The 20,395-nt window shown below is 42.7% G+C and overlaps 2 protein-coding genes across 3 annotated transcripts in view; both read left to right on the plus strand.

The window, feature by feature from the left end:
- Window positions 1-1,965, plus strand: part of TMEM209 (transmembrane protein 209) — a 60,194-nt gene extending 58,229 nt beyond the window's left edge. For both annotated transcript variants that reach the window (XM_033959089.1, XM_033959090.1), the window contains one exon: window positions 667-1,965. In XM_033959089.1, coding sequence (XP_033814980.1) covers window positions 667-724 — 58 coding nt within the window. In that variant the 3' untranslated portion in view covers window positions 725-1,965. The remainder of the gene's footprint in view (window positions 1-666) is intronic.
- Window positions 1,966-7,465: 5,500 nt separating this feature from the next.
- The window catches only part of LOC117367168 (putative cation exchanger C521.04c), a 142,287-nt gene continuing 129,357 nt past the window's right edge, over window positions 7,466-20,395 (plus strand). Inside the window, exon 1 of the mRNA XM_033959498.1 lies at window positions 7,466-7,617. Coding sequence (XP_033815389.1) covers window positions 7,563-7,617 — 55 coding nt within the window. The 5' untranslated portion in view covers window positions 7,466-7,562. The remainder of the gene's footprint in view (window positions 7,618-20,395) is intronic.

Consider the following 20,395-nt stretch of genomic DNA (forward strand, 5'->3'; position numbering starts at 1 on the left):
TACTCCCCAAGTGGTCACCGACCCCCCCCCTCCCACCACACAAAGATGGGGGGAAAACAGTACATTGAGGGCTTGCCATTAGCTGATTGCAGAAGAGGAATCCCCATCAGCTGAGCTGGTTCGGGGATTCCTTCTGGCTCAGCTGATGGGGATTCCACCGCCAGGATCAGCTGAACTGGCAGGGATATTCCTCTCTCCCTCCCTCAGAGGCACTGATCCCCTCTAGTACACCTCCAATCTAAACAAATAAAAAAAGAGCTTCCTGGAATCCCCCCGACACCTGATTCGTCCTCACACCCCCTTACCTCTGGATGACAAATCAGCAGGAAGGAAGTCCATTCCCTCCTGCCTATAGTGCCACATGTTCAGAATAACAGGCCTTCCCCCTCCCAATGCATCAGAGACTTGAGTATAGTGGATAAGAGTTAAAACCCTTAGACAAGTTAGCATCTTTAGACTCCTCTAGATAGGTTTGTGAGAGTGAGTAGGGTGTGTGTGTGTGGGGGGGGGGATTTGCATCATTTATAACTTAATTTTTAAATGCGTTTTGTAAAATAAGAGGGGAAGGGATTTCTTCCTTCAAAGGGTTAGATGGTCTGGTCTGTTTTAAAAAAAGATATATCCTAGGTTGGCTTTATGTAGTAATTTGAACTTTTTGTTTTGTAGGAGAGTAAATCTTGGTTTATCTGGAGTGAATATTCTTTGGATTTTTGGGGACTATTAAAGTGGTTTCTACAACTGCTGCTTCCTCTGATTTGAACTGGATTGCTGAGAACATCACTATAAGCACTGATTTGATATTTGACCTCAGAGATGGTGGTAGATACAAGAAGCCATATTCTCTTTCCCTGAAGTAATATCCTGCAAGGAAAAAGTATCCAGTTCAGCAGTAAAACGGGATTTCTTGCTCAATCTGTTAAACTGCAGCTTATTCTTCCTGGCCTTACAGTAAACCTTGGATCTTCCCTTTGTGCATTCTTCTGTGAAGAAAAATATTTCTTACAGCGTGACAATGAACACTAGAGCCCATCTGGTTGGATGGTTTTAACAAGTATATGAGAGTTGCATTTTTGGTGTTGGAATGGAGCATTGAAGTAAAACGCATTTTAAAGTATTTCTGTCCAGATATAATTTCTGTATAAAATTATCAAGCCCTCTTTAGTTTGTCAGTTGTTGTTGCCTATTTGCAACTTTTGTGTTTTGTTTTTAGGTCTGTTCATAAAATTATAAGCACATAGCAAACTTGAGGGTCAATAAAAACACATGCCCCATCACCAAACGGACAAGTTCAGATGCATATTGTTTTCTTGGTTATCATTCTATACCCATTTTCTCCATTGGGTCAATCAGCATTAAACAGAGCATTTTCTTAATTAAATTATTTATAATTTGCTCTTCCAATTAGTATCTTTTATATAAAGAATTAGTAGAAATCCAGTTCTCTTCCATTTATAACTGACAGTTTTCCGGTGCTTTTATGCAAGGATTATTATATCATGCCAGATGCATCTATATTATAGATACCCATTAAGTCAATTCAAGGTGAGACCTATGAATTTGAAACTTTACTACCTACCTTCAAAATTTGTTAGCTAGATATGGAGGAGTGGGGGGGGGGGGAGAACAGTGCCAAAGCATCTGTAACTATTTGACAATTGTATTACAGCCCTTCCAACACAAACAGGTGAAGGTTAATCTTTTGGATGCAGTTAATCTAATTTCTGCTTAGTTCATATAGACAATTTAATGCCATTTTATCTTTTGAGGTTTCCTTCCAGGTTGTGCCTGCACAAAAGTAATCATTATTGTATGGGTTTACCTTTAAAACTAAACTTAATACCTCAAGATGTTTCCTACATTTGGTCTTCTTGGCCTTTTGCCTGCCATGTTAAATGATGAATTGTTATATTTTTGTATGGTTTAAAATAAATAGATGCACATTTTTTATGAGCATTTTTCCTTTAATAATCTCTTCTTTTGCCATTTTCTTTTGTTCCTGCCCCTATAATGTTGTGTGTATAGTAATTGTCTGTTTAATAAGCCTCAGGTATGAGATAACTGTATGAATGTTTTATATAACTATTTAAGAAAAGCACAGCATTCAATCTTTTCTATCAAATGAGCACCAAAGCAATCTGTTCAGATTCTATGGTCTTTGCCAAAGTCTCTAATTTTCTTGTACTCTTATGCCTATATCTTCCCTCTGCACTGTACTCCAATTGTCTGAAACCAGTCTAACATTGTTACTATTTTAATGCTTTTTCCTAACTTTCTTTACTAGTTCCTCTTCTGCTCTGAACTTGGGACTTCTTGTACTGACCTTGCTTGCTCTTACGGAAGCTTAGCTTCCAACTTGTATTCTCAGCTGCTTTCCTCTTGTCCCTGTCAATTGTTACACATACTCCTTTAAATCCTTAGTTCTCTGCTTTTCGTGTATTTAGACTACATACAGTTTTCTCCCATTCCATATCACTCTACCTTATTTTCCTCCTCCATTCCCTTCTCCCAGTGCTGTTTTAAAACCTTACCATGGCTTCAAAACCTACTACTTGTGGGAACCCCAGCTTCCATTAATATTTTGTAGTTTAGCTTGGTGAGTAGTAGCTCAAAGTGAATTACAGCTTAAAGAATGACACGGGGAAAAAATTTGTCCCTGTCTCTGCCCCATCCCCGTGAGCTCACTCCCTGTCCACGCAAACCATCTGATCCCATCCACAAAAGCCTCAAAATAGTTTTATACTGAATTTATTTTATTAAAGTATAAAAAGAAACAATATTCTGTACAATTGTCATTTTATAAATCAAAGTTCTGGCTGCTGAACTAGAGAAAGATCTTCAGCTGGCAGGGCTTTGTTTATAAATGTTTATCAACACAACTAATATACTACTTTATCCTAAAGTAAAAAAAGAAAATAAATAAATTATTTTTTCTACCTTTTGTTATCTGGTTTCTGCTTTCCTCATCTTCTCCTCATTCAACTCCTTCCATCCACTGTCTGCTTTCTCTCTGCCTGTTACTGTGCCTCTCCCTTCCATCTCTCCCTCCCCTCATTGGTCTGGCACCCATCTTCTTCCCTCCATTCCCCCCATAGTCTTGCATCTCTGTCTTCTTTCCTTCCCTCCCCCTAGGTGGTTTTTAGCATCTCTCTCCTTTCCTCCCCTCAGATCTGATATCTGTCTCCCCAATCCAGCATGCGCCTTTTTTTTTTTTTTCTTATCCCCTCCTTCCATCCAGTTCCCTTCAGTGTCTGATCCACTCTTTCCTACCCATGACCCTTCGATGTCTTCTCCCCTCCCCATTTCCCTTCAGCGTCAAGTGTCATCTTTAAGGCAAATGCTGTCTGCATTTAGTGCATTTAAGTGAGGATTTGTATTGCACATCTTAGAGTCATTACTCAAGGCACTCTCCGATGGCTTGGAAGCCCTGCAGTTTCCAGGTTTGCCGTTCATTTGGGAAGCAGACTTTGCTTCACTTACCACCCCATTCTCAGCCAGGGAGCAGTCCAAACATCTCCCTCCCTTCCTTCCCCTTGCCTTCGCTGGCAATTTTTTTTAAAATTTTACTACAACTACTATTTCTATAGTGCTGAAAATGCATACGCAGCACTGTTCAATTTTAACATACAATAGACAGTCCCTTCTCAGAAGAGCTTACAATCTAATTTAGACAGGACATTACAGGGTTCGGAAGATTATAGGATAGAGAAAATGATGCAGTGGGTATAGATATCTGACAGCAGTGAGTGGAAATTAAAAGCATTTTCAAAGAAGTGGGCCTTTAGCTTATTTGAACACTGCCAGGGATGAAGCACGATGTATTGATTCAGGCAGCCTGTTCCAGGCATGTAGTGCCGCAAGAAAGAAGGGCCAGAGTCTGGAGTTTGCAGTGGAAGAGAAGGGTACAGATAAGAGGGGCTTGCCTGATTAGCAGAGATCATGGGGGGGAGCATAGGGGGAGATAAGTAAGGAGAGATATTAGGGGGGCTTGGGAGTGAATGCACTGGTAAGTCAGCAATAGGAGTTTCAACTGTATTCGGAAATGGATGGGGGAGCTAATGAAGTGACTTGAGAGGGGTAATGTGAGAATGGCAGCTCTCGCGGAATGAGTCGTGCAGTATTTTGAACGGATTAAAGAGGCGAGAGATGGGTGCGCGGGAGGCCTGAGAAAAGTACATTGCAGTAGTCTAAGCGCGAGGTGATGAGAGCGTGGATAAGGGTTTTGGTAGTGTGTTAGATAGATTGTGAGCCCACCGGGACAGAGAGGGAAAAATACTTGAGTACCTAATTGTAAAACCGCTTAGACAACCTTGATAGGCGGTATATAAAAACCTAATAAACTTAAAACTTGTTCAGAGAGAAGAGGATGGATTTTGGTAATATTATAGAGGAGGAAGCGACAGGATTTGGCTGTTTGTTGGATCAGAACAGAGAAGGAGAGATGGGTTAAAAGTAGAACTGTATGCTCAACAGAGGTTGCCCATATTTGGGTGAGGATCCCAGATCTTTGCATAAATTGATTTAGTCAGTTCTTGAAGTTAAACACTTAATTGGCAGTAATTAGGAGTTACAAGTGGATCTGCCCTACACCCATGGTACATTCCAGTACATGCATATCTAAATTTCATAGTATGCAAATCCAAAGGGAGAGGCATGAATATTCCCAGAAATTAGGTGTAAATTATAGAATAGCTGCATTTGTCCACCTATCTGCCATCAGTTGGGTACCAGCATTTACAGCAGCCTTGCCTTGTTAATGTTCATGCTCAAAGTTATGTGCAAAATGTGAACTAAGCTAGTACGGTATAAAGGACTCTCCACACAGCAAGGCACACCTTTTTAAGAATACACTCCTCCCTCTGTATTCGCAGTTTTAGTATCTGCGGATTTGGTTATTCACAGGTTTTTGGCCCGGGACCCTCCCTAGTGAATCACTCTATCCCTGATCTCCCCAGGACCTTTCCTGGTGGTCTAGCGGTGACGCAGGGCAGGAGCAATCTTCCTACACTCCTGCCTCGTGCAGAGCTGTCATCAAAAATAGCTGCTGTGAGTTCTTGTGGTCTCATGGCAGCCATTTTTGATGACAACTCTGCACGGGACAGGAGTGTAGGAAGATTGCTCCTGCCCCCCGTGTCACCACTGGACCACCAGGTAAGGTCTGGGAGGCGGGGGTGGGTAAAAGTTGGCCCAAAAGTTATTTGTGGGCTGGCTCTGCCCCTAACCTCGTGAATACAGAGGGAGGAGTGCACTAATTTGGTACAGCTCATCCTGGTGCCTAATTTTAGGCATAATCTATAGAATCAGCCCATTATGTCTGGTGCAAAGTACATACAGCATTTCACAGTAAAAACATCAGAGTGATGCCAAAGATTGCTGCCTCTGGCCCTGGAAGACTTGTGATTATTAAAGGACCCATGAATTCAGCATTTTATGAGCCATAAGGAAAATGTCCAGTCATCTGTGAGCTGAAGCATAATTCAGTTATGCAGCAAGACAATGATCCAAAACACAAAAGCAAATCTACATTGGAATGACTGAGGAGAAACACAATTAACATTTTGGACTGGCCCAGTCAAAGTTCTGACTTAAACATGATAGAAAAACTATTTGTGTTTATGGGAAAAAAAAATTCCTAATAAGTAGTCTTAGGTTAGTTCAGGGGTGGGCAATTCCCATCCTTGGCCAGAATCCAGTCAGGTTTTCAGGATTTCCCTCAATGAATATGCATGAGATCTGTTTGCATGCACTGCTTTCAATGCATATTCAGTGGGGAAATCCTGAAAACCCAATTGGATTATGGACCTTGAGGATCGGAGTTTCCCACTCCTGGGTTAGTTCAGTACAGAGATGTAAAGTCTTGCTTATTAGGAGTTTGTCATACTCATTTGAAAGCTTTCTCATTCTTATGCTCTTTGAGCTCCAGAGTGTCAGTACCAGTGCACTGATCTTGATCAGGGCTGGCTTAACATATGGATCAGGTGAAGGTGTGGCCCAGGGTCAAAGGCTGTCAAATGCCTGAGTCTGTAACAGTCCATAGGTTAAGCTGGCTCAGATACCCTAAAGGCAGAAGAAGCACATGTACAAGCAGGGGGGGAAAAGGTCTGGATTTGGATCTTCTCCTAGTTCCCTCTCCATTGCAGTCCAGCGTCTCCCTTGCCCCAGCCCCTGGATGTACCTTTATAAAAGTATTTTTTAATGCTTGGAGTGGCAGCTGACAGCATACTTGTTGAAGTCCTCCACACAGTCTTCACTGTGATAACTTCCTGTTTCTGCATAGGCAGGAACTATCAAGAGTGAAGGCAGTGGGCAGTGGCGTAGCAAGGGTGAGTGGCAGCTGGGGTGGTGGTGCCCCTCCTATTGCATGTATATGCCCCTTTCCTGTACCTTTTTAACTTCAGCGCAAACACCCACAAACTTGCTGCCTGCTTCCGCGCTCTCTCTGATGTCACTTCCTAGGTCTGAGTCCCGGAAGTGATGGCAGAGAGAGCACTAAAGTTGATGCAGGCAGCAAGTTTGTGGCTGCTCGTGCCAAAGTTTAAAAGGTACAGGAGAGGAGGAAGGATGCCAGCACCCTGAGGAAGACCATGCCTGGCATGGACTGTCCCCCCCCCCCCCCTTTACTATGTCACTGGCTGTGGGGAGGGAAAATATGGGGGTGGGAGGGTGGGAGTAAAGCTGGGAAAAAATGAATAAAATATTTGGAGGGGAGCAAAGGAAAAGGAGGCTGGAGGGACAAAAGCTGGCAAAAAAAGAAAATATTCTTGGGGGGTGGGTGTAGTGCAAAAGAACCCCTCTTGAGCCAGCCCTGATCTTGATCATAACTTTTATGAAAGGGAAGCCTTGGAGAAGAAATATGAGTACACCTTCCTGCTTCCCCTTGCCCTGTCCCTTTTCCCTTTGTACATTCGTTTGACAGCATTTCTAGCAATCTTAACTGCTGTGTGGAAGGCAATTTTTAGCTCAAATTTACCCAAATTGCTCCACAATTTCTCTGAATTCGTTCAGAGGCTCCAAAGAAAAGTCAGTATCACTTAACGCTGCCTTGATTCATTTGCAAAACTTGAATCATTCTAGATTTGTATACTGGATGTAACCATCTGAAAAACCTCACCCTTGGCATGTTGTATCTCCACTCTTGGGGATTGTTCACCCTTGGGGGGGGGGAATCTATGCCATTACAAAGGTATCACCATTCATATTTTGTATTAGCCTTTTATGTCTGTTTAAAGTCAATAATTCTGGTCCCTATTTTACTAAGACGGTTTTTCTCTCACAGACCACCAAAGAACAATTGCAGCGAACGAAACGTCCCGTTTAGTCCGTTGAAGACAGGCGAGGGCGGGAAAGTCAGACTCGCGCTGGCCACAAGCATTACGCACCATCCCGGCGTGCTAGCGCGCGCCGCCCAGCGTCGAGGCGCAGGCGCAGGCGCAGTCCGCTCTTTTTTTTTTTTTTAAACTCCTTTAATTTGGCGGGCGACTTTACCTCGTGCCGGCGCGCGGATGGGCTTCGAACTCGTCAGTGACTGAGAAGGCAGCGAGCAGCCCTGGCGCTTTCCGGTCGCTATGTCCGCCGAGGCAGAGTACAGCCGCCGCAGGAGGTTCACTCTGGACGCCTTGGGTAAGAGCTCTGCCCCCCCCCCCCCCCCACCTCGGCGGCCTTCCGCCGGTCTGGGCTCGCTCCTCCGCCAGCAAAGGCCCCTAACCATTGACGGCTCCTTTTCACAGGACAGGGCCCGGCTCTGATCTCTGCGGGGCAAAGTCGAAACGTGTATTGTAGGCCAAAGAATTGAATTGTATGTAAGCAGATATTGAGGGGTTTGGTTGTCTTTTTCCCTTCTATTGCGCTTCTTTTTTTTTTAAGTCAAATAAATTTTTATTAGATTTCCTTACACATGTGGGGGGGGGGAGGGAAATGTATTTTGATTATTAAAATTAATTAATTATAATATTGTAATAATATAGTACGTCTTTTTGTCTTAATAATTGGGAGGGGGGAGAGAAAATGATTGTTTTATGTATTAATTGTGTTTTTAATAGTGTGTTTTATGTAGTGTTTATGTTCAATTCATTGTATTGCACTGTCAAAGTTTGAAAATCAATAAAGATTAAAAAAAGAAATTTTATGAACACTTTATATAGGTGTACAACAAAAAGGCAAAGCGATAATATTAAATTAACCCCCATAAAGCAAACAAAAAACCCTGCCCCTCCTCGCTACATTATAGTTATATTTGGCAAAGAAAAAAAAAACTGTCTACGTTATACACTGCAAAATGGTCATCGCTTGCAAAATATCTTTGCTTAGTTCATATACTTCTATTGCGCTTCAAGTTTCAAGTTTATTAAATTTTGATTTTATGCAATATCCAATATTTCAATGCGTATTATATAATTGTAACGTACAATAAACGCCAGGGATGACAAATACAAATGAGACAAAATTATACAGACTAATCATTATGTTCTATTAATACAAACTGGAACAAGTAGGTAAAGGGTAGAAATACAATTTATACAATTTATAAAATAAAATTAAAAAAAGAAAAGAAAGGAACATTTAAGGTTTGTACACAAGGATAGGGTCAATTAAGAAAAAATATAAAGAAAATTAATTGATAGAAAAAGCTTTAATTATTTTAAAATGATTCAAGGAAAGAGGTAATGTTAGGAATGATTAATCAACTTAAAAGTAAATGGTTTTTAACATGAAGAATGTAAAAAGACCCAGATTCATATTAATTATCTTTTGAAAGAAGAGAAAAATAAGAGGATTAAGATTATCAAGTTCAAGTTTCAAGTTTAATATTCATTTGATGGATCGCTTATAACAATATCTAAGCGATTAACAATATAAAAACCATCAGAGTGTGGTTATACAATTAAAGTAACAAAAAATTTTCAACAAATTATACATAACATTGGACAAACATGAGAGGTGGGATAGAAGGTGGAAAGTTACAATTTTAAGTTAAGAATTTAACATCAATGGGAAAAAACATTGGGTAGTAACGGGTTTTAAAAAGAAGAAGAATATGGAAACCTGAAGTATTAATTTTTATGCATCGAAAGCATCTTGAAATAAATAAGTCTTTAAAATTTTCTTAAAAGAGGCAAGGTCTTTTTCATTTTTAATAAAATTTGGAAGCACTTATAATTTCTGATCAATCCTGTGTTTGCTGGCAAGAATTCACTGTTGATTCTTCCTTAATGATGTTTCCTCTCCATCTTTTGTGAAGCAAATGGATTCTTCTGATGCTATTGTCAAATGGTTTGAAGGTTGTATTCTAAACAATCTGCCTCGAACCTCGTCTGGATAAAAGCAGAAAGTAAATGTTCTTTCCAACCTAAAGGAATTTTGGAAAATAAATTATATGCAAGGGATCAAAAAGTGACTGGGGGCAAATACTATTCCCCAAAAATCTGTGAAAAGATGTGGTGTGGGGAAAAAAAGTAGCCAGATCAGCCTTGAGGAGGGGGATTCAAGAGAAATAAAACTTGACCAAAATGCCCTAGTGCATTTCTATGGGAGAAACAGTTTAGCAATTTAGAATACACAATGTAACATAATGTCTAGGGAGTTGTACACTGGCCACCCCACTATCCTGCCTTTTAATGGTTCAGAATAGATTTGTATTTCATTTTGGTTGTAGTAAAATTTACTTTGAAACTCAGTGACAGAAAGATATAACTTTCTTTTGATCATCATAACGTTGCTGCAAATGATGGCACCTGTAGATTAAGACTTGTTTGCTACTGGTTGCTGTGTGTTCTGCCTTTTGGTGGTGAAGCACAGCACTCACTACTTGTTGCCTTGTACAGTGACAGTATGGTTAAATTATAAAATCAATCCTTTGAAATCTGACAGTGAACTGTAATGGACTGAATAGCATTAATTTGGTTTAATTTTATTTATCCCAAAACAATAGCATGTTTTGGGTTCTGCCCCACCCTATTCCTCTCTAGGTTGGACATATGCAAACTCAAGATATAAATACATGTGCATGCACACAAGGATTTGGAAAGAATTCTGTGTCATGTTTCATATACTTTTCCCCACAAGGGCTTGGTTTATGGTCTCTGTTGATCTGTATCTTTGAATAGTCTGTTGATGCTTTTGAGATACAAACCCATCATTCAGGCATGCATCCTCTAGCGATAAATGACTTTGTTTCTTTGTGGCAGGCGTTCAAACTAGCGGCTGTCTCCAGTGCCCAGCTGTGAATCTGCTCTGCTGGATCTCAGGGGCTCGATCGACACTATTTGCCTACTCTCAGGGTATGATTGGTGTGTGTCTGGGGTATGTCAGGGGCCTAAATGATGTGGATAGTATGGTATGCATTGATGGATGTTGTCTGTTAGAATGGTTGTGGGGCATGGAGTTCACTATTTCACAAAAAGGTTATTGCAGCCCTGGCTAGTTCTCTAGGATGGTGACTTCTCAGTGCTCCAGTTATCCCAGGACAAGCAGGCAGCATATTCCCACACATGGGTGACGTCACCGACGGAGCCCCGCAGCGGACAGCCTCGAAAGCATCTTGCTTGAAGATCTCGAGCTTTCGATTGCTGCATCGCGCATGCGTGCGTGCCTTCCCGCCCAAACTAGGGGGCGCATCTCCTGAGAGGATCCTCAGTTCAACGTTTTCCGCGGAGCCGAGAAGACTTGTCGACTTGGTTCCCGTAGCGTTGTGCCTTCTCTTCACCGCGGCTGAGTACTCTTTATTGTTTTCGGTCGCTGTGTTCGTAATTCTATTTCTAATTCTATTTTATAAAAAAAAAAAAAAAAAAAAAGACATCTTTTTGTTTTTCTTTAGCGTCGGGTTGGAAGATTGAGGCCTAGGCCTCTCTTCTCCGTTCTCGACACGGACTTTGTCCTATCTATGTCCCGGCCTGTTACCGGGTTTAAAAGGTGTTATCAGTGCGGTAGAACTATTTCCATCACTGATCCACATAGTCGGTGTATGATCTGTCTCGGGTCGACTCATCGCCCTGAAGATTGTATTCGCTGCCTCACTCTTCAACCTCGTGCTTTTAAGCGCCGCTGCGACAGATTTTTGGAGCTTTTTCCTCGTATGGAGCCTGAAAAAGCTGTGGCCTCGGTCGAGGCATCTGTAAAATCCTCGACTCCGGGTCCAACCTCGAGTACTAAAACCTCGACCTCGCCTCCTCGACAGGCCTCGGCCTCGAAGACCTCTGGGTCCTCGGCCTCGAAGGCCTCGACGATGTCATCGAAGCCTGGATTGGGGGGTAAGTCTCCTGCTTCCTTTTCAGGTACCATCTCTAAGAAGCCGACAGAGTCTACCTCCATTCAGCCTGGGGCCCCAGGTTTGACTCCGTCTTCCAGACCTTCAAAACGTGCTTCCAAGTCTAGGGAATACTCTCGATCGAGGTCGCCCTCCTTGGAACGCACGAGACCTCCTGTGACTCCGAGTCCTTTGGTCTCCGTCCCCATGTTTGAGGATATGCTGAAGTCAATTCTGACTACGCAAATTTCCTCAATAGTGGCTCAGTTGGTACCGGTCTCGACTCTGTCTGCGCAACTCCAGCCTGAGCATAAATCGGCACCCTCTCGGCGATCTCCTCGTCGCAGGTCTCGATCCAGGGTTTCCTCGTCAGACTCCTCGTCTGAACATGGAGCTAAACATGCATTACCTCGATCCAAGCACAGGTCTCGATCTTCGAAGCTTACCTCTACAAAGAGCTCGAAGCATTCTGATATTACTTCTAAAGCTCATACTACCATTGCCTCTTCAATATCGTCGAGGCATTCGAGGTCGAGGACACCACCTTCGAGGCATTTGTCTCGAGAAAAATCTCCTCTTACTAAGCCTCGTACTCCGCGTACTTCTCCGACTCGGAGCCTTAAGCGGAAACATTCAGCCACTCCTCCTCTGACAGGCAGTGGAACATCTTCCATCACTTTACATCTTGAATCTGAGCCCCTATCTCAGTATTCACGCGAGGCTTCTCCATCTTTTTCAGTGACACATCGTTCTCGTTCTCTTTCTCCTGAGGAAGCCTCGACCTCGAAGTCTGCTTCTTTTGCTAAATTTGTCTTCGACATGGGGCAGGCTCTTAATATTGATTTACATTCTGATTCAAAATACACGCCTGAATACCTGGCGGATATGGAACTTTCTCATCCTCCTAAGGAGACTTTACGTCTACCCATGACACCGGTGCTGAAGCAGACGTTTCTACGTAACATGGAGACTCCTTATTCTGTGACAGCTATTCCATCGAAGCTGGAGTCTAGGTATCGTACTGTTCCATGTAAAGGGTTTGAGAAATCTCAACTTTCTCATCAATCCCTAGTGGTGGAATCTTCCCTGAAGAAGGCTCACCCATCTAAGGTGTCTGCAACAGTTCCACCAGGACGCGAAGGGCGAACTATGGACAAGTTTGGGCGCAGACTTTATCAAAATTCTATGATGACAAATAGAATTTTGAATTATAACTATGTCTTTACTTCATATTTTAATCATTTTTTGAAGCAGTTGTCATCTTTTTGCCCAGACTGGCCCAAAGAACGCCTTTCTGAATATAAACACATTATTCAATCTCTGTCTCAGTTACGTCTATTCATGTTGCAGGCATCTTACGATGCTTTTGAGCTATCCTCCAGAGTCTCGGCATTTGCAGTGGCTATGAGACGTCTTGCATGGCTCAGGATTGTAGATATGGATCCCAATTTACAAGATCGGTTAGCAAACCTGCCGTGTCAAGGTTCTGAGCTCTTTGATGACTCTATTGAAGCAGCTACTAAAAGGCTTTCTGAGCATGAGCGTTCCTTCGCCTCTCTGCTTCGTCCGAAACCAAAACCTTCTGTGACTCGAGCTTACAGACCTCCAGCTCGTCGTTACCCCATGAAGTCCACACCGGCTTTTTCTAGGCCTCCACCTAGACGGCCACAACAACAACGTCCTCAAAAACCTCAGACACCTGCTCCAACCAAAACAGCTCCGTCTTTTTGACGGTCCAGTGATGAGCATTCCAACCTCTTTGCATCCAAATTCCTCCCTACCCATCGGAGGTCGTCTTTCCCTTTTTTCATCTGTCTGGGAAACCATTACATCGGACCTTTGGGTCCTTACGATCATCCGAGAGGGATACTCTCTGCGCCTGCTTCAGGTGCCTCCAGATCACCCTCCAAGAGAGTGTCTTTCCAGTTCCTCGCAACTTCCTCTTCTTCTTCGGGAGGCTCGAGCTCTTCTTCACCTTCGAGCAGTGGAGGAAATTCCTCTTCCCGAACACAACCAGGGGTTTTATTCCAGATATTTCCTGGTTCCAAAGAAGACGGGGGATTTGCGACCCATTCTGGATCTACGAGCTCTCAACAAATTTCTAGTCAAAGAAAAATTTTGCATGCTTTCTCTCCCGATCCTGTACTCCCTCATGGATCAAGGGGATTGGATGTGCTCACTGGATCTCAAAGAGGCTTATACTCACATCCCTATTCATCCAAATTTTCGCAAATATCTCAGGTTCAAGGTGGGGAACCTTCACCTTCAATACAAGGTTCTTCCATTTGGCTTAGCAACCTCTCCTCGGGTCTTCACCAAGTGTCTGGTTGTGGTAGCCGCGGCTCTTCGAGCCCAGGGATTGCAAGTTTTTCCTTACCTCGACGATTGGCTTATAAAAGCCCCTTCTCTTTCAGGGGTTACGCAAGCGACCCTTCAGACTATTTCTTTTCTTCAAAGTCTGGGGTTTCATATCAACTTCCCAAAATCTCAGTTAGTTCCAACTCGATCGATTCAATTTATTGGGGCGGTGTTGGATTCCGTCCGCATGAGAGCTTTTCTTCCTCTCAACCGACAGAATACTCTCTTAAACCTTTGTCATCATGTAACTTCCCTATCAACTATCAGAGCGCGTCAAATGATGGTCCTTCTCGGTCACATGGCATCTACAGTACATGTGACTCCTTTAGCAAGACTACATCTTCGCATCCCTCAGTGGACTCTGGCATCCCAATGGCAACAAGCTCTAGATCCACCTTCTCGCCATATAACGGTGACGCCTTCTTTAAAGAAGTCTCTCCGCTGGTGGATGCTCTCTTCAAATCTTTCCAGAGGTTTGCTGTTTCACCATCTTCCTCATCAGAAAGTTCTCACAACAGATTCGTCCGAGTATGCATGGGGAGCCCACGTAGATGGTCTCCGTACGCAAGGATTATGGACGGCCACAGATCGTCGATGTCATATCAATCTGTTGGAACTCAGAGCGATATTTCTGGCTCTCAAAGCTTTTCTTCACATCCTTCACGACCAAGTAGTCCTTGTTCGGACGGACAATCAAGTAGCAATGTATTATGTCAACAAACAGGGGGGAACGGGTTCCCTTCCTCTGTGTCAGGAAGCTCTGAAGTTGTGGCATTGGGCGATTTCACACAACATCTTTCTTCGAGCCGTATATATTCAGGGTATTCAGAATTGCCTTGCAGACAAATTGAGTCGTCTGCTTCAACCTCACGAATGGACGATCAACTCCCCCACACTTCGTCAAGTATTCAACCGATGGGGGACTCCTCGGGTGGATCTCTTTGCGTCACCCGACAACTTCAAACTTCCTCTGTTTTGTTCCCGCATCTTCTCCCCTCTTCGTCTCGAGGCGGATGCTTTTCTACTAGACTGGAGGAATCAGTTCCTTTACGCCTTTCCTCCTTTTCCTCTGATTCTCAAAACTCTTGTCAAGTTGAAGTCGGATCATGCCACAATGATTCTCATAGCTCCTCGGTGGCCCCGACAACATTGGTTCTCTCTTCTTCTGCAACTCAGCATCAAGGAACCTCTTCTTCTGCCAGTTTTTCCTTCTCTGCTCACTCAGAGTCAGGGATCCTTACTTCATCCAAACCTGCAGTCTCTTCATTTGACAGCATGGTTCCTTTCCACCTGATGGATTCTGCTGAATTTTCTCAGTCTGTTCAGGATGTTTTTCTGGCTTCCAGAAAACCGTCCACTCGTCAATGTTATAGTCAAAAGTGGACCAGATTTTCTTCTTGGTGTTCCACTCATAATCTTCAGCCAACTTCTTCTTCTTTGGCTTCTGTTTTGGATTATTTACTTCATTTATCCCAGTCGGGTCTCCAATCCACATCTATTAGAGTTCATCTTAGTGCAATTGCTGCTTTTCATCAGCCTTTAGAGGGGAAATCACTTTCGGCACATCCTCTAGTTTCTCGTTTTATGAAAGGTCTTTTTAATCTCCATCCACCGATCAAACCTCCTCCTGTGGTATGGGATCTTAATGTGGTCTTGGCTCAACTGATGAAACCTCCTTTTGAACCTATTGACTTGGCTCATTTTCGATATCTTACTTGGAAAACTGTTTTCTTGATTGCTCTCACTTCAGCTCGTCGAGTTAGTGAGTTACAAGCTTTGGTTTCGGATCCACCTTTTACTGTTTTTCACCATGACAAGGTGGTACTCCGTACACATCCCAAATTCTTACCTAAGGTAGTGTCTGATTTTCATATCAATCAATCTATTGTTCTACCCGTATTTTTTCCTAAGCCACATTCTCACCCTGGTGAGGCGGCTTTGCATACTTTGGATTGTAAACGTACGTTGGCTTTCTATCTTCAACGTACTCAACCTCACAGAAGTTCTCCTCAACTTTTTATTTCTTTTGATCCAAATAGATTGGGTCATCCCGTTTCGAAGCGTACAATCTCCAACTGGTTGGCTGCGTGTATTTCTTTCTGTTATGCTCAGGCTGGTCTTCCTCTACAGAGTCGAGTAACGGGCCATAAAGTCAGGGCTATGGCGGCTTCTGTTGCTTTCCTCAGATCAACTCCTATTGAGGAAATTTGTAAAGCTGCCACTTGGTCCTCGGTTCACACTTTTACTTCTCATTATTGTCTGGATACTTTATCCAGGAGGGATGGCCATTTTGGCCAATCTGTTTTACAGAATCTTTTTTCTTAAATTGCCAACTTCCCTCCTCCCTTTTGTTTTAGCTTGGAGGTCACCCATGTGTGGGAATATGCTGCCTGCTTGTCCTGGGATAAAGCACAGTTACTTACCGTAACAGGTGTTATCCAGGGACAGCAGGCAGATATTCCCACAACCCTCCCACCTCCCCTGGTTGGCTTCTTAGCTTGGTATCTGAACTGAGGATCCTCTCAGGAGATGCGCCCCCTAGTTTGGGCGGGAAGGCACGCGCGCATGCGCGATGCAGCAATCGAAAGCTCGAGATCTTCAAGCAAGATGCTTTCGAGGCTGTCCGCTGCGGGGCTCCGTCGGTGACGTCACCCATGTGTGGGAATATCTGCCTGCTGTCCCTGGATAACACCTGTTACGGTAAGTAACTGTGCTTTCTAGCCCGTCTCATTGGTGGTTATATATCAAATTAGTTAACTGATTGCTGATATACTCTTTTCTCTTGTGGGCCTTGCATTTGCTGGTATTTTATCACTGAGTCTTTGTGGTTACGCTTCCTGGACTGTTCACATTGTTGGAACTTCTTGTAACATGATTCATGTTTTCTTTTTTGGTATTGGCTGCTTTATCAATAAAAATTATTATTTTTTTTTTTTAAAGAATAGTCTGTTGAGAAGGAATGAATCCCGATTGCTTGTGATTACTGGTTTTAGTGTAAAATAATGTGACTGCTGTTATTCCACTTCATTGAATAGAAATAAAAGATAATACCAATGGCTCCTTTTATCAAGCCATGCTAGCGGGGTTACCACGCACGACTTTTCATCATGTATTAATCCCGTGCTGGCCAAAAACTACCGCCTGCTCAAGAGGAGGCGGTAGCAGCTAGCGCATCCCGTGGTTTAGCGCACACTATTACGCTCGTTAAACCGCTAGCGCAGCTTGATAAAAGGAGCCCCAAAAATAAACTCATAATTCATCCAAATCTTAGATGTAAAGAAGACTAGGTACCACAAAGCATATAAAGGTGGTGTGATTTGATCTTGGAAAGAGCTCCTATGAAGGTGTCATCAGTAACATGATCAGAATACACAAAGAAGATTTTAAAGCAATTTAGGAATACAAGATTTTTTTTGAATTGTTAATTTGACAACTGGTTTAAAAAATAAGCTTAAAGAACTTGGTTTTAAAATGAATAATGAATAGAACTGCTAAGGTATTCATAAATCATAAATTGTTTGAGGGTACAAAAAAAAAATCTTTGTGTTAGTGTGTTTGCTGGGTGCCTTTTTCTGGTGGAATCAAAGCAGCTCCTGATTGGTGAGGCCTGACTTTAGTGCAGGAAGAGGCGGTCGGAGCATACCGCGAGTGATTTCCTTCACTCGCCGGTGCTTCAGCTGACCTCTACTGCCCGGTCATTCGCGGTCATAAAATACTGTGAATCACTGACTGCGAGGAGCACTATATACTAAAAGGGAAACATAATAAAGTACTTATAAGTATCTAATGTAATTGTAAAAAAAAAAAAAGACGAGCTCTATAAATGTTAAGCGTGTGGTTATTTTACACTGCTCTTTTTATTGGTTCACATTGTTCATAAATTGTTTAGTATACTTCTTGCAGAAGAGACCGGGGAGCGTTCCTGTGCCCCTCCTCCTTGTATTCTGTTATGAGGGCTATAGCCTTCTTTGGTACAAACTGAAGGGGCAGCACACTCCACTGGGGAAGGAAGAATTGAAAACTGTGATCGATACCTTCTGAACAGCATGTGGGTTTGGATTCACTACCCACTTGTCTAGAATGGCACACCTATTTACAAGAAAAGTTCTTACCTTTTGATAATTTTCTAATTTTTCTGTACACCACATCTAGCACTCCTTCCATATCCAACTGTTTGGTCATCCAATCAAAGAAATCAGTTGCTAAGAGGCGTCTTCTAAATTTAGGTCTTTACATGTGTTAAGAGGGAGAAAAAAAACCCTTGGATTAGCAGTAGTGTTTTAAGAAAGTTGATGAGCATGGTTTGATTAAACTGACTCCATTTTGCATTTAGACCAGTGTCTCGCAAACTTTGCCAAGCCGTGGCACACTAAATGTGGTGGCCATGGCTTAAAGCATCCAGAAGTGCGCAGATATCTTTGTGACGACATGACACCAGCGTCTACATGAAGGTTCTCTAACAGAGCTACCAACAGGGGTGCTGGAAGGGAAGACGCGCAGAGAGGAGGAGAGACGCTGGTGCCGACTGATTGCTTACAGCAGGGGTGCCCACACTTTTTTGACTTGCGAGCTACTTTTAAAATGATCTACCAACAATAAAATTTTTAAAAACAAAGCACACTGTATGCAGAGAAAATGTTAATTATCATTTATAGTCGGGGTTTTTATTTCAAAGAGGTCAAGGCAAATGACTTTAAAATATGCAATGTCACCTGAGTAACAACTATATAAAAAATAGACATATAGCCCCTCCCCTTTTACTAAACTGCGATAGCTGTTTTTAGCACAGGGAGCAGAGCTGAATGTCCCATGCTGCTTCCGACGCTCATAGGTTCCCTGCACTAAAAAACGCTATCGCGATTTAGTAAAAGGGGGCCATAGTGCAAAATATTGATAGCAGATATAAATTTGGACACATTTTGATCACTAAATTTAAAATGAAATCATTTTTCCTACCTTTGCTGTTTGGTGATTTCATGAGTCTCTGGTTGCACTTCCTTCTTCTGACTATAAATCTAATATTTTTCTTTCTGCCTCTCCTCCAGACCTCATTCCATTCCCCAGCCAACATCTCTCTCTGTCCTTCCATGAGTCCAACTTTTTCTTCCTCTCTCCCTGCCCTTCCCCTTTCTTTCTTCCTCTCTCCCTGTCCCTCCCCTTTCTTTCTTCCTCTCTCCCTGTCCTTCCCCTTTCTTTCTTCCTCTCTCCCTGCCCCTCCCCTCCCCTTCTCTCTTTGTCTTTTTCTCTCCCTGCCGATTTAAGCCTGCTTCCCTGAAACCACAAAAACCAGGCCTGTGCAAGCGCTGGGCCCACAGCCTCCCCTCCCCCTCCCCCCAGACATAAATTCTGACATCAGAGAGGAAGTACCAGCGATTGACTGACCTGGAACATCCTCTCAGACGTCAGAATTGATTTTGGGGGGGGGGGGGGAACGCTGTGGGCCCGGCGCTTGTACACACCTGGCCTGATGTCGGGGAAGCAGGGAGAACAGAACGCAAAGGCAATGCAAGTCTTATCGCACTGCCTTTGCAATCTACTGGGCACCCCTGGCTTACAGGATGTTCCTTTCACCGTAAGAAGCACGTCCTGTAGGCAGTCAGCTGGAACCTCTCCTCCTCATCATCTTGTGACATACCTGGAATCTCGAGCAGCACACAGTTTGCGATACAGTGATTTAGACAATGAATCAAATCCAGGTCAGGGAAACAGGATCTCCTCCACCCCCATTCAGTCCCCATGGCATACTTGGGAGATTATTATTATTATTATTTTTTTTTTTTTTTGGGGGGGGGTTCCCCTGGAGTAAACATTTGAAATGATTTACATTATATATTTTTTTTGACTATATACAAAACAGGACAATATGATATATGAGGCAGTTCTTATTTAGATTTATGTCTGGTGCTAGTCACCAATGAGTTACTGCCTGAGCCGAAGAAAACCCCCGTGTGCTATTGGAAAGGCTCATACTGATGTCCATCATTTAAAAAGGGTTTACTTGGTTTAGATCTTTTCATTTCAAACTTTTTCTCTGGGAGAACTAAAGTGTTGGCCAATTTTTCTTGAAAAATGCTTTTAAGTAATGCATCTCAAATTTACTGAAAACTGTTTTCCTAACAGGTTTTTCCAATAGTTTTTTCATTTTAAATGTTGAACCTTTTGTATTTTTTAACTGTCGTGGGCAGGAACCAATATCTATCTTAAGAACTGAGAAAGTCACAGAATTGTTAAACTAGTACCTCCTACATTAACTCTGATATGAATACTGCTACAGTCTGTTTACCGGGAGGTATTTGTGTAGAGCTGCTGCTTTTGTTGTAGGTAAATACTACTTTTCTTGATTCTGGTTGTGTAAACTTGCTGCTGTTGAACACTCCTGATTAGGATTCAGCATTCTGGACACTAAGGTTTATTCTGTCCTGCTTTTAACATTTAGTATAGCAATGTGGTTGCTGTGTTAGACCAATTGGTAAGTTAATAGAAAACAAAACATAAGATACTTTTTTGGGGGTTAATTTAATTTATTTTTGACTTGCTTTTGAAGACTTTAAATCTGAGGAAGAAGGTTCTGGCCTCCAAAAGCTAGTAAGTAAAATGTATTTAAGTTGGGTATCATTTTTTCCTCTTAACTTTTGGTAACTCCTTGGGCTTCTTTTCTTGATTTAGAGTACTTGTATCTTAAATGTTCACCCTTTTTCTATCTCCACTGAAGTTTGCAATTAGTCAGACTCTTGGGTATGGTTGGGGGGGAGGAGAGAGTTAACACAATGCAGTCAGCAAGGCTTTGTGTGTGAAAGG

Source organism: Geotrypetes seraphini, chromosome 9, assembly GCF_902459505.1.
Source record: "Geotrypetes seraphini chromosome 9, aGeoSer1.1, whole genome shotgun sequence".
Lineage (NCBI taxonomy): Eukaryota > Metazoa > Chordata > Amphibia > Gymnophiona > Dermophiidae > Geotrypetes > Geotrypetes seraphini.